This window comes from Diabrotica virgifera, chromosome 2 (genome assembly GCF_917563875.1).
Source record: "Diabrotica virgifera virgifera chromosome 2, PGI_DIABVI_V3a".
In the NCBI taxonomy this organism is placed as follows: domain Eukaryota; kingdom Metazoa; phylum Arthropoda; class Insecta; order Coleoptera; family Chrysomelidae; genus Diabrotica; species Diabrotica virgifera.
Window position 1 is genome coordinate 124,916,351 of NC_065444.1, and position 14,616 is coordinate 124,930,966.

Sequence of the window (14,616 nt, forward strand, 5' to 3'; positions counted from 1 at the left end):
ATTGCAGTCAACTTTACAAAAATGAATATTTTTGGCTGAAATTTTTTTGAGAGTACTATACTTTTACATGTTCCAATTATAAATAAAAATAATTTTTAGTTTCCAAGATATAATTTTTTTAAAAAGTCACTTTTTTACCCGCAAGACCTATGTAACCCCTTAATAATTGCCTTTCCATGCTGTAGCAAACTTAACAAATTGTTGATTTCAAATTGTAACAGTTAAGTTTTGCAAAGTATGCTGCCCTCTTGTATTTTCTGCGTTATCTTCATCTAAAAACTTTCTGCGATATATTCGTTTTGTTGCTAAAATTATTTCCTGATCCATGGGTTGAATAAGCGATGTTGTATTTTTTGGCAAAAACATATAACTAAAGTTGCCATGTTTTGATCATAGAATATTTTCAGAGGGATGAGCAGGAGCGTTGTCTAATCAAAAAACATTTCACCTCTTCCGGCAGATTCTCAGTTTCTTCTCTTGAAATTTTTTCACTGCAGGTACAGTCGGAAAAAGATTGACGTGACCGTTCATGGGTATTCTTTCATTTTTCCGACTGTACAAATTCTTTAAAAGGTCAAAAGATATCCGGGGTGAACCACTATGATGAAATTATTTATTTTTATAGCTCCACAATTATATCAAATCCTACCTCAAAATATTTGTAAGAATTTAAATTCTTGAATGCCTTCATTTGTTGACCTGTGTAAAAACTATTACTAAGCTCTAAATACAAAAAAAACTAGGTATGTCCATGTTAGTAACTATGTCCAAGTTGTTACCCTTGAAAAACTTTTTCTACTGTAGGTTAACTCATACTCCTTGCGGGAAAATGGATCTATATACCAACAGCTTTTGAAAATATTTACTTATGTTTATTTATTCACTGCTTACAACTAAATACAGTCGTTAAAGTACTTCTACAGCTAGAAGCTATACGAAGTCAACAGCAAAATGTTCGGAAAATACAACTATAAAAAACTATTATACAACGATTAAACTATTATATAAAAACAATTATATAAACCACTATTTTATAACAACAATAACTATTTTATAAAAAAACTATTTAACGTAAAAAACTCAAAAAATTCAATGCGGTACAAATATAAGAATTTCAATGTTTGCCCTCCAGCTTTCAATTTAGTGTCATAAACGTCAAAGTCTTGAAATGGCCTATAATCAAAAACAAAATAGTAACATTTTTGATTAAGGTAAAGTGATGAATTCACCGATATTTCTAAAATATAAAAAGAGCTTTTATTGTTTAACCCTCCGTTAGGCGCGTGGTCTACAATCGTAGACCACTCTCCTTTAAGTTGTCGCCAATTGCATAAAACTGCACATACGCCCCCATCCCGCTTAGTAGCTGTCACTAATACTTCCAACTTACTCTTCAGTTTGCTAAACGCCGCCGATCTGTTTGCATTATTTTTTTACCATTATTCAAAGAGCACTGGTCTACAACCGTAGACCACGCGACTAAGCGCGTTCTAGTTTTTAGTTGTATATATAAAGCTAATATGTAGCCTGCTGTGTATATAAAGCTAATAACATAAATTAAAATGTTTCAAGAAGCGACTTCATTGAAAACTTAGCATGGGAACTAATCAAACAGCAAATTGAATATGGATCAACTATGCCTTCCCTGCTAAGAGAACTTAGACGACGAGCTCGCGTACTGCTCGGAGTTCAAGAAGTCGTACCCCCTTCCCCTAATATTCCAACAAATTACGTGGGACGAAGTTGTATTTGTGCATGAATTTGCAATATGTCAACAAGAAGGGCATGCCAAAGATGTGACACATTTGCATTTAAGGATCATTTTGGGGATATTTGCACTGAATATTTGACGGACTAAAATTGTGCCACTTTGACCATTTAATAGTTTTGTTCTTTTTTTACTTTTTAGTTCTATTCTTTATTATTTATCCCTATTGGTCATTCCATAAGTTCAAAGATAAAAAATATTTTGTGTTTTTTTACTAAATTGAGCTTATTTTTGTGACCATTTTCATTTACTTGCGAATAAAGACCCAAAAAATCATTACTTGGTTTTTAATTTTACCACTGTCAAAATGAGAAAAGCCAAGGAACAAAACATATCTAACATCAAAGTGCGAACATAAATAAACATGTTATTAACCACTAATTTGTTAATTTTGCCAAAATCCGGTATTATACGACAAAAAACTATTGGTCTACGATCGTAGACCACGCGCCTAATCTTGTCAGCAATAACGACGCGCCTAACGTAGGGTTAAACAATGAATAAACAATTAACGGCTAAATCTGCGAGAAGAACTTTTTAATATAACATATTTTTAAATCAACAAAAAAGGTTTTAGAAAAATATACGCTTTTTAATAGAAAATATAGAAGTTAATAGAAAAGAAATACGAAGCACTCGATTACAATACAAATGAACTAGTGGTGGCCGACACCAGTTGCTCAGTCTAATAGGGTCCATATAACATAATGCCCCGGCTTGGTGGTGCCACCAGGCCCGGTTACCCGGCTGGTGGACGGGTTAGCAATAAAAAAGGTGTTCACTGTACTGAAAGTATTTTCAAGGTTCTTTTCTACTTTTTCAAATATTTTTTGTTGGACGGATAATGCAAGATCATCGGCGTAAAGGAAGTGCTTGGTACCACTGTGTGTAGAAGGAAATACAAATAAATCTGCAATTTAGAAAACACAAATATATTACTTTTTATAAATATTTACACATATATTATTTAAAAATATTCAGTAAATAAGATCTATTCTAATATAATAACATTTATATTATAGGAAAAATATTTCATCTCTGTTTATGAATTATGTAGAAAATTATTTTTTTATTTTCAATATATTTTTTACATGTAGGAAAATGTGTGTGATTTGTGTTTTATTGGCACTGGTTTTCACAACCAAATGGCCAGTCAATTTCATAATGATTTTTTAGACTATAACTTATCACTAGGGCGCGGATTATATGTAAGTTACATATTTTTACATATATTACATATTTATAGAATTTTTGAAAAAAGTGCATATTTTAGTGATAAATACATGTACATATTTACATATTTTCGTCACTTTACTCTGCAATGAAAAACCCGAAAACCATTAAGATGTAATTATGCAGGGCCTGTCCGTTTATTTCTATGTACTATTTACTTGACTTGAAGTGCAGATTCCTGGAAGAAGTAGGAGAGGAAGACCAAAGAAGACCTGAGGGGGACGATAAGGCAGGACATGTTGGTAAAGGGGATTAACATTGATATGACCCAAGATAGAATTGTGTGGAGAAATGCAATTAGGGAAGCCGACCCCGCATAGGGATAAGGCAAAGAGAATGATGATGATTTACCTGACCTCTTAACAATTCTTAATTTCCGCAAATTGAGTTGACCGACTTGGATGTGGGGCCTGGCATTAACCATAAAATGGACTATTATTTATTTTTCATTTATAATTTGAATAGACTTACAGCTCCCGAAACGAATCGTGGCCGATCCGATGACAAACGCTGAAGATCTGTGCAAGGCAATGGTTGCTTCTAACATTCCATTAAAAAAATTTAATAACGCCCAAGATCGTTTTTGGAAAATATTGCAAGTTTAATGTCCCGGATGAATCCACGTTGAGGAAATCAAGTATCGACTCTAAATATAAATCAATAATGATCCAAATACGGGGAGTCACACGTGATAATTACTTTTATGTTATTTTGGACAAAACTACAGACGCCTGCAGAAGATATATTATTCATCTGCTAATTGGCGCACTAGAGGAACATGGTTCAGGAAACTCATTTTTAATATCTTCAAAACAACTTGAAAAAGCCAACAATTTGACCGCTACACGATGCATTCAAGACACTTTGACAAACTTCTTTTTTCCCGATGCCATTCCATTAAATAAATTTGTGATTTTCTTATCGGATGCTGCCCCATTATGGTTAAGGTGGGGCAAAATTTAAAAATATTTTATCAGAATATTTTTCATATTACTTGTTTAGCTCATGGAGTTAACATGAGTTGCACAGATTATCAGAGCCCAATTTCCTCTTGTGAACGAATTAATTAGCAATGTAAAGAAGGTGTTCCTTAAGGCTCCTTTGCGAGTTCAATTCTGACAAAAGAATTCTGACAAAAGAGTTCAATTCTGTTCAATCAACATGTTTTCTGATAAAAGATAAACCTTTACCCTAGAACATATATGTAAAGATAAAGTTGCTGAGTATTAATGTTATTTGTTTTAACTCATTTTATATAATTATTGCTTTAATTTATTTATTACATATTTTCGACTAATGCTTACATATATTTTAAAAAATCTTTACATATGTATGTACATATTTTCATACATATAATCCGCCCTTTACTTATTACTAACTCAGGGGAGTAATGTGTAGTGTGTGTGTTGAGTAAGTGTTCCTTTGCAAAGTTGACGTCATTGTGTTGGTGAGTATCCATGTATGAGAATAAAGCTCATTGTAAATGCTAAGTGGAAATATTCTTAAATTTATAACATTTAATGCTTATACTGTAAAGGTATCAATGACATTTGATGCAATTACTCAGAACTAAAAACACTGACACGAGAGAAAACGGAATACTAAAGAATATTTAAGGCGCAAACCTTAAAAAGCAGAGACTTTAACACTGACGCGAAAATCCGCAAATAAACTCAGAGTTACACAACGAGCCATGGAATACATAATCATTAGTTACAGTTACACAACGACCGCATAACAAACCAACAAATCAGGCAAAGATCAGGAGTTCAAGACATCTTAAACGTCATCGAAAGAGCTACGACGCTTAAGTGGAACTGGGCAGGGCACTTAGCTAGAACACAAGATGGACAGTGGTCACGACGAATCATGGAATGGAGACCCAGAAACTATAAAAGAAGCTGAGGACGACCACCGACTAGATGGACCGGCGACATTAAAACAGTAGCGGGAAACTGGCTACATAGTCCAGTCGGGTTAGACGAATAACAGGCCTAACCTTGCATTAGGAGCTGCCCCAAATTTTATTTTTCTAATATTTAGGGCGAGTCAATAGTAGTGTAAATTTGAAATCTCGACTGAATTCCGCAGTTGCGTTAGCCGCCATCTTGATTTTAAACCAGAACCGTTTTTGCTGAATATCTCCGCCATTTTTAACTTTTCGACAAAAAGTATAACAACAAAAATTGTTGAAAATGTGATTTTCTATTATTTCTATTGTTACAATTTTTTCGTGCCGTCGATATTTTCCGAGTTATGGCGGAAAATAGTGACAGTTAGAGCATAATTATTGAATTATCTCGTTTATTATTAGTTTTACGACAAAAATGTTCTTATACAAAAATTGAGAGAATTAAATTCTACACAATTTTAATCTCTTTTATTTTTTTGCTTAAGTTAATATTTAAGGTAGTACGTATGCGATAGTGGCGCGAGCGTAAGACCTGATTGATTTTGTAGCAATTGTTTTTGTTCAATATCTACACCATTTTTAACTAAAATTGTTCCAAATATGATTTCCTAAAATTTCTTTTTAACAACTTTTTTCATGCAGTTGATATTTTCCGAGTTATGTGGGAAAATAGTAAAAAGAGGTGGGGGGAGCATAATTACTGAATTGAATCTTGTTTCCGAGCTGCCCCAAATTTTATAATTCTGTCCTTTAGGGGAGATCAATAATAGTGTAAATTTAAAATCTCGACTGAATTCCGCGGTTGCATTAGCCGCCATATTGATTTTAAAGGAGAACCGTTGTTGCTTATTAATATCTCCACCATTTTCAACTTTTCGACAAAAACGGTAGGGACTAAAATGGTTGAAAACGCAATTTCCTACAATTTCTTTTCAACAATTTTTTTATGCGATTAATATTCTCCGAGTTAAGGGGGAAAATATTGGAAGCAGAGGGGAAGCATAATTATTGAATTGTCTCATTTATTATTAACTTAACGACATAATTGTACATAAACAAAAATAAAGAGAATTATATTTTATAAAATTTTTGAAACTTCCAATGAAACACCAACCACTCTAAGTGCATAAAAGATATAAAAAATAACTTATGTGCATTCACTTAATTTTATTAACTAACGGGTTTTATTAATTGAATTTGTCTGTCGATAATTAAGTTTCATGTCAGTTAATATATTTTAATTCGACAGTTTTTTTGAAATTGTGGACGCTGTTGGGGGAAATTTTTCCATTTCCCCCTCCCCCTCGTAGACCCTCCACTGGTTCTCTCGAAAAATTGTAGTAAATCGTAATTGCAACAATTTCAGTCCTTAGACTTTTGTCGAAAAGTTGAAAATGGCGGAGATATTGAACAAAAACAATTGCTATAAAATCAATCAGGTCTTACGCTCGCGGCTTTACCGCATACGTACCTACTACTTTAAATATTGATTTATCAAGAAAATGAAAGAGATCAAAATTGTACAAAATTTAATACTCTTCATTTTTGTATAGACTCAAATTTGTTGTAAAACTAATAATAAACGAGGTAATTCAATAAATCAATAATTATGTTCTAACTGTCACTATTTATTCCCCATAACTCGGAAAATAACGACCGCACGAAAAAAATTATACTAAACGAAATTATAGAAAATCGCATTTTCAACAATTTCAGTTTTTACACTTTTTGCCGAAAATTTGAAAATGGCGGAGATATTGAGCAAAAACGGTTCTCGTTTAAAATCAAGATGGCGGCTAACGCAACAGTCAAATTTAGTCGAGATTTTAAATTTATACTACTATTGACCCCCCCCCTAAAGATTAGAAAAATAAAATTTGGGGCAGCTCGTAATGCAAGGTCAAATGCTATCCCGACTGGGCTAACAAGCGGCCCAGTGTAGAGAACACTGGAAAAAACTGAGGGAGGCCTATGTCCAGCAGTGAACGCGATTGGCTGATTGATGAAGCGACTCGCCTAGTCGCAGACTAGTCCAGCTAGCCTGTTTTCTTTATAAGGTTGCTTCTTTGTATGTTGTTTAATCTTCATGGACGCATTTGGAAGTCGCGGACGAGGCGCAGTCCCGTCGAGAACTCGATAAATCTTTGATGAGAATCTCCATTTCGAGAGAAGTCTCGGTCGTGACTGGGTCATGAATTCCTTCTTCTAATAACAGCTTTTTCAGCTGACTAAATTTTTCAACTGACATTCGAAATTACTGTTTAAGGGTAAGAACAGAACAAGTGGGTCAAGGTGGATGTGTAGGTCGCGGTGGATGCTACTAGTTAAGTCGCAGTGGATGTCGACAGCACATAGCAAGGAGGTCACCTGCGCTGTCAGTCGAGCTAGAACCGCTATCAAGTGAAGTAGTTTAATGAAATTTGAATGACAAAAAGACTGTGCTTTTGCGATGTTGTGTCAGTCAAGTGATGATAGTGATGAAATGTCAGCTATAAATAATCTTCTCCTTCATATTTCAAAAATTTACTGAATTTAATTACTTTAGAAATTCAAAAATAAACTGAATACAAAAAAGGGATTATATAAAAAGTATCAACTCAGATAGTGCAGGTAATGACAACTTGGCTTCGAACGGACCAATCATAGGGAAGCATCCTTGTAGGACATCCATGTAAAACAAACTCATTTTGTTTTCAAAAGCATCGATGTAAACCTCCTGGATGGCATCGCGCTAAACCTCCACCGCGACCTTGCTGCTCTGTTCTCTTCCATTCACTACAATGTGTTTGTTTTACATGGATATCGACATCGACCGCGACCTCCACTTCCACCTCCACCGAGACTTAGCGTTACCAGGTGTCCCGATATGCGCGGGACGTCCCGATTTTCAGGGGTCTGGGGACGCGTACCGATTTGTACCTGATCGGGACACTAAATGTCCCGATTTTCACCCACGAAAACCTATTTCAGGAGGACTTGCGGTGAATTTTATAACTATGTTATAAAAACGAGGCACTCCTAAAAGCGGCAAAATCGAATGAAAAATATAATTTTAATAAAAAATAATAATTTACTTAATTTATGAATTTTTTTCTTAATTTCGTCTGATTATTATTATTATTATGTAGGATTAAAAATACAGATTATAGAAACACCTTGTAGTCCAGGAAATGAACGGAAAATACGGCGATACTGTGTAATTTTCAGGATCAACTCCGAATTACATGAAAATTTGGACGGCTTGTGCCGTAGGTTGCTTTTACTCGGGGGGTGACAGTCACCCATGTTGGGGGTGAAAAATCGCTCGTTTAAAATAAGTCCGGAGATGGATAAATTGACTAATTCTAAGCAATTTTAGTTAGTTCTATAGAATTTTAACTTAGTTAATACTTTTCGAGTTATTTACGATTGAAAATGTTTATTCTTCGATATACAAATCACGTTTTCAAGCGATTTTCAAAATAACTCAAAAAGTATTTGATCGAAAAAAATATTCTTAGCAAAAATGTAGCATAATATGAAAAAATGAAAAAAATTGTTAACTCGTAAAGTCTATAGACCCAGCAAAAGCAAAGTTGTAGCTTATGAAAAATACGTTTTTATTCGTCAAATTCCAAATCAAATATTTCAACGTGAAATAACCAAGAAATTAAGCACTTTTCGGGGAAGCCCAATTAAAACTTTTTTAATAAAGCTTTATTTTTATGTTTTAAAAAAGTTTCTAGCATCAAAACTAAGCGAGTTATGCTCAAAATCAAGTTGACTCCTTTTTTTTGGTAAAAAAATCGTTAAAATCTCCCTCTACTTAGCACCCTAAATTAAATTCATCGTTACCGCTTTACAAACAATTTACTTTACTTATGTATTTTTAACATGGTTGAAAGGGCCTGAACGAGTCACTAATCACGAGTGTATGCAAAATATGAACAGCCATATTTTAGCCAATTTTTGTCTTACAGAAAAACAAAATGAATCTATCATGTTTATAAAGCAAAAACTACCTACTTTTTACTCCTTGAGATTTTTAATATCCCTAATACTTTTTAAGTAATTTTGAAAAAAGGGCATTTTCCAATACTTTAGGAAAACTTTTTTAATTATAAAACCGTTTTTTTTTTCAAAACTAATCACTCCCAACTGGTAAACCTTTCAGATCGTATAAACAATACCCATATAAAGTAAATGGTAAAGCGGTAACGATTAATTTTATTTACGGTGCTAAATAGGGGGAGATTTTCACGATTTTTTTTATCAAAAAAAGGGGCCAAGTTTATTTTGAGCGTAACTCGCTTAGTTTTAATGCTGGAGACTTTTATATAAACCAAAATTATAGATTTTTTTAAACACTTTAAAAAATTATAATAGGTTTTGTCCGAAAATTGCTTAATTTTTTGGTTTTTTCAAATTCGATTTGGAGGAATTTGACGAATAAGACCGTATTTTTGATGAGCTACAACTTTGCTTTTACTGGTTTTAAGATTTTCTGAACATACAATTTTTTTGCGTTTTTAAAAGCTACATTTTTCTACGAATATTTTTTCGATAAAATTACTCGAAAGTTACTGACTTAGTTTAAAAATTATATAGAACAAAAGTTTCTTAGAATTAGTCAGTTGATCTATTTTGGGAATTACTCTAAACGCGCATTTTGTTACCCCCGAGAAGGGGTAACTGTATCTGTCACCCCCCAAGTAAAAGCAACCACAACCTAAAACCACATTTTCATGCAATTCGGAATTGACTCTGAAAATTACACTCCAAAACGGTCATTTACTGGGCTATTGTTGTTTATTTGTCCCGATCTACAACCCTAAATCCCGATTTGTTTTTGCTTATGTACCGATTAAAAACAAATCGGACCTGGCAACACTAACCGAGACCCACTTGTTCTGTTCTTACCCTAAAACGTATTTCGCCATAATCTGTCGAGTAAGTGTAAAATTCGCCTTCGAATGGCCGGAAGAGATTGATTGGATGAACCCAGTATTTTCTCTTGGGGTTTTTAATTTTTCTTTCTTATCGTTCTAATATAGCCGCCAAGAGAAACAATTCTTCCAAATCCTACCAAAACTACACTGTGGTTATCGAAAAACTGTGAACTTCTACGTAGACTGCGACGAGTCCGCGACTGCCAAGTGCAAATAATTAATTACGACACTGTGACTATCTTGTTCGCGACGAGCCGTGTCCGCGACTTTCTAATCTAATGTGTTTTGGCCTTTACTCTGAACAAGAAAAAGGTGTACGCATAAATACACTAAGCACCAAAATTAACGCACCACCTTAAAAATGGAACATTTTGGATGTCTCGTATTTCCTAAACCTGTTGTCCGATTTGAGTGATTTTTTAGTATATTATAGCTTTGTTTTTCAGGAATATCGATGTAATAATATTATTACTAAAGAGGTAAGTGTCATTGTATACCGGGTGTAACAATGATGGTGTGTTTTTTCCTCAAAGTTTGGAACACCCTGTGGAAAATTCTAGCGTATATAAAATATTGAAATTAAAACTAAACTGTAGCCTTAGGCTTTCTTAACATTTTTCTTTTTGACTCATTCGCTTATGTTGGATAATAAAGAGTTAGGTACTTTAACAACTAGTAATGTTATTCATCAATACAGAGTGTTTCTAAATAAGTGCGACAAACTTTAAGGGGTAATTCTGCATGAAAAAATAATGGCCGTTTGCTTTAAAAACATATGTCCGCAAATGCTTTGTTTCCGACATACAGAATGTTGAATATTTTCTTACAAACTGACGATTTATTTATTGTTCTAAAACTGGTTGAGATATGCATATGAAATTTGGTAGGTTTTAAGAGGTGGTTATTTCGCATTTTTTAACATACAATTAAGAGTTTGATATTAACCATTGGCGTGTATACGGGTATAAACATTTTAGATACATCCCGTATGCACGCCAATGGTGAATATAAAATTCCTAATTGTATGTCAAAAATGCGCAATAACTGCCTCTTAAAAACTACCAAATTTCATTTGCATATCTTAACCGGTTTTAGAGCAATAAATAAATCGTCAGTTTGTAAGAAAAAATTCAACATCCCGTATCTCGGAAACAAAGCATTTGCGGGCATATATCCGCACATCTTATATCGCATACCGCATATCTCCGTATAAGTTTGTCGCACTTATTTAGAAAAACTGTATTGATAAATAACATTGCTAGTTGTTAAAGTACCTAACTTTTTTATTATCCCAGCTAAGCAAATGAATCAAAAAGCAAAATGTTAAGAAAGCCTAAGACTACAGTTAAGTTTTAATTTCAATATTTTATATACGCTAGAATTTTCCACAGGGTGTTCCAAACTTTGAGGAAAAAACGTACTATCATTGTTACACCCGGTATACAATGACACTTACCTCTTTAGCAATAATATTATTACGGCGATATTCTTGAGGAACAAAGCTATATCATACTAAAAAATCACTCAAATCGGACAACAGGTTTAGGAAATATGAGTTATCAAAAATGTACCATTTTTAAGGTGGTGCGTTAATTTTGATGCTTAGTGTAATATGATGACGTTGCCATCATTATTTAATGTTGATCAGAAATAATAATTCATTAAGCACGAATTAATTGAGGTCTTAGAATAAAACGGCTATACAAACATTACTGTGAGATTTGAGATATGTGCTTGTGCATGTACAAAAAATTAATATTTATACCCATCTCTTTGAAAAAAATACAAATACAAGCTTCACTTTAATTTTTTTGGCAAGTAGAAATAATAGATATCTAATTTCTACAGTTTGCAGAGTTCGAAACAGTCGAAGGTAAGTACATCTTACATTTGTACCAGCGAATATAGGCGCGATGATAATATATTCGTTGCTTGTTTTATTCCATACTGTTGCATACCAGTTTTATTCCAAATCACAGTCAGACATCACTGCTACCTCAAAAGTTTTTTATTTAATGCAGCTCTGGACCTACAACTTTTATATACCTACAAAACCTCGTCACACTAAACTCTGGCTCTAATTTACTTACCGTTGCACGTCATTATTTACGTTAGAGATCTAAGTTGACATTGTTGCCTAATTACAACAAATTCTTGAATTCTTTAAATCAAATACTTCTTCTTCTTTAAGTACCGTGCCCAAATTTTTAGGCGTGGGTAGCTTCCATAACAATTTGCCGATATCGATATCGGCAAAATCAAATACATCACACAATTTTTGCGGAAGTGGTTTATACAGCAAAACAAATTAATATTCAATGTAAATAAATAAAAACTTTAGAAATAGAAAACAAGAATTAAGTTATAATCTTACGTTAAAGTACATAATAAAACCAGTAAATATAATGAAACAAATACTTATAGTAAAGAATATAAACAAATATAAAGTGTCATCACCGCAACTGTCAAATAAATGTTACCAATTTATGCCAAAATATCACCTTCGTTCGATTATAGTTACAGTGTATTCCGAACAAATGTGCTTCATAAAAACGCTTTATAGTCCATTTGTACAAATTAAATGAAACATATTATTGTGTATTTCTTTAAGTTAACATTAATAGAAATCTTTAAGTATTATTTCTACGCGTATATAATAAAATATGCCTAGTGGCTGTAACGCCAGTGTACTCGGCAAAGTGATTCTAAAAAAGAACACACCTACCGCCTAAATATTTCGTGTTGGTATCATGTGGCGTCTCGGGCTATGACGCGGATGACGTGTAACGGTAAGTAAATTAGATGGAGTATATAGGTCTGGATCCCGCGTATGAAAAAAAAGTTGATTAATAGCAAGCTGAAAATTTGTTAATAGCTTAAGGGTGTCTAGTCGAACAAACTTTGATATATGGGAACACTGGAACAGGGGCAGTTTTAATTGTGGAACAGGTTAAAAATTTGCAACGGTCAGACCACGAAAACGGCACATGTATTTTGTCCGACAGAACAGACTTAACCTCTTCGAACAGAGATTAAACTCTCATGCAAAAATCAGACTGCTATTTATCACCAAATGGGCGTTTTAATGAGTGGAACATGTAGAATATGTCAAATGACAGGAATTATGACAGGTGATAAATAGCAGTCTGATTTTTGCATGAGAGTTTAATCTCTGTTCGGAGAGTTTAAGTCTGTTCTGTCGGACAAAATAAATGTGCCGTTTTCGTGGTGTGACCGTTCCAAATTTTTAACCTGTTCCACAATTAAAACTGCCCCTGTTCCAGTGTTCTCATATATCAAAGTTTATCCGACTAGACACCCTTAAGCTATTAACAAATTTTCAGCTTGCTATTAATCAACTTTTTTTTCATACGCGGGATCCAGACCTAATATGTTTGGAAGAAAACAGTAGTTTCCCGAGGCAGTACCATACATACAAGGATTTTATCAGCAAAACTTAAAAGGGTAGGAAATATTGTCTAATTTATGCCTGGTTGCACAACAGATCTTAAGCTCCAGCTTAGCTAAGCTCTACTTATAGATAGGGCCTCCTTGAGTATCCCTTACGTTGCACCATAATTTTAGATTCTTACCTTATTATCAATTATATCTATTATTATATTATGGTATTCTTATTGTAATATATTATAGTTATATTATATTAATTCTTATGATATTCTCGACTTAAGCTTAAGATCTGTTGGTGCAACCGGGCATTAGAAACTTGGATGCCTCCTGCTCCTGAAGTCTGTTTAAAAAAGTTACTAAGTCTTCGAGATGTGGTGTTACCGGCGCATCTTTAGAATTTCATGCATAAACCGGGTGACTACCTAATGTTGAGTAAAGTACATAGGTACTAAGTAGTAGGGTGATAGAGATTGGACGTAGAATGGAGAAGGAATGCGAGATGATTAGTAGGTTTGTTCTAGCAAACAGTCAAACTAGTCAGAAACCGTCAGCAAACAGTTGGTCAGTGAGAGAACATAATACAGTCACCAGTGCTATCCCCTCTACTCGCGCTGCTCCACTATTCGCTGATGGTTTCAAACCGTTTGAAACTGATGCTAGAACAAACCTAATATAATTAGAGTGGAAATTACAATATCTGAGCCATATTATGAGAAATCAGTAGAGATATCTATTGATTTTTGCAACTTATTCTTCAAGTTAAGATTTATGGAAAAAGTGGACCAGGGAGAAGAAGAATTCATTTAACTCGAAACGTGAGAAAATAGTTCAACACGTCTATAACTGGACTACTCCAAATAACTGCCAGTAAAGTAAGAATCGCCATGTTAATCGTCACCGATACGTAGCATTGTAAGGCTATTGTGTTGAAAGCATTTACAAAGATTTTATTGTAATACACGGATTACTTCAGTATCAAAATAACTGAGCTGTATGAAAATTTTTACAATGTTAAATTAAATTAATATCGTAATATTTTAATAGCTCTCCTACTTTCTATATTTTTTACATGAATGCGTATCTTATCTTACCAAATACTTCAAACTAATTTTAATAGTATACATTCCGTATATGATTATCTGCATCTTGTTTCTCAGACTGCCTCTTTGATTTTTCTTACACAGTATTGACGCTCCCCTAAAAATAAAGACATTAAAACTTTTGTACAGCAGTATAAAAACGGTATAATTCCAACAAAACCGTTGTTGAAGTAACGTAGCATTTTTGTAGAGTAAACGAAGTAAAATCAACGACACAAAACGTGTTTAATAGGGGAGGACATAAAGCACTAAAATCGCCTAAACCTC

The 14,616-nt window shown here is 33.6% G+C and overlaps 1 protein-coding gene across 2 annotated transcripts in view; it reads right to left on the bottom strand.

Annotated features, from left to right (window-relative positions):
* Positions 1-2,729: 2,729 nt before the first annotated feature.
* Positions 2,730-14,616, bottom strand: part of LOC114324635 (uncharacterized) — a 133,778-nt gene continuing 121,891 nt past the window's right edge. For both annotated transcript variants that reach the window (XM_050642781.1, XM_028272504.2), the window contains exon 7: positions 2,730-14,446. In XM_050642781.1, the coding sequence (XP_050498738.1) occupies positions 14,426-14,446 (21 nt within the window). In that variant the 3' untranslated portion in view covers positions 2,730-14,425. The remainder of the gene's footprint in view (positions 14,447-14,616) is intronic.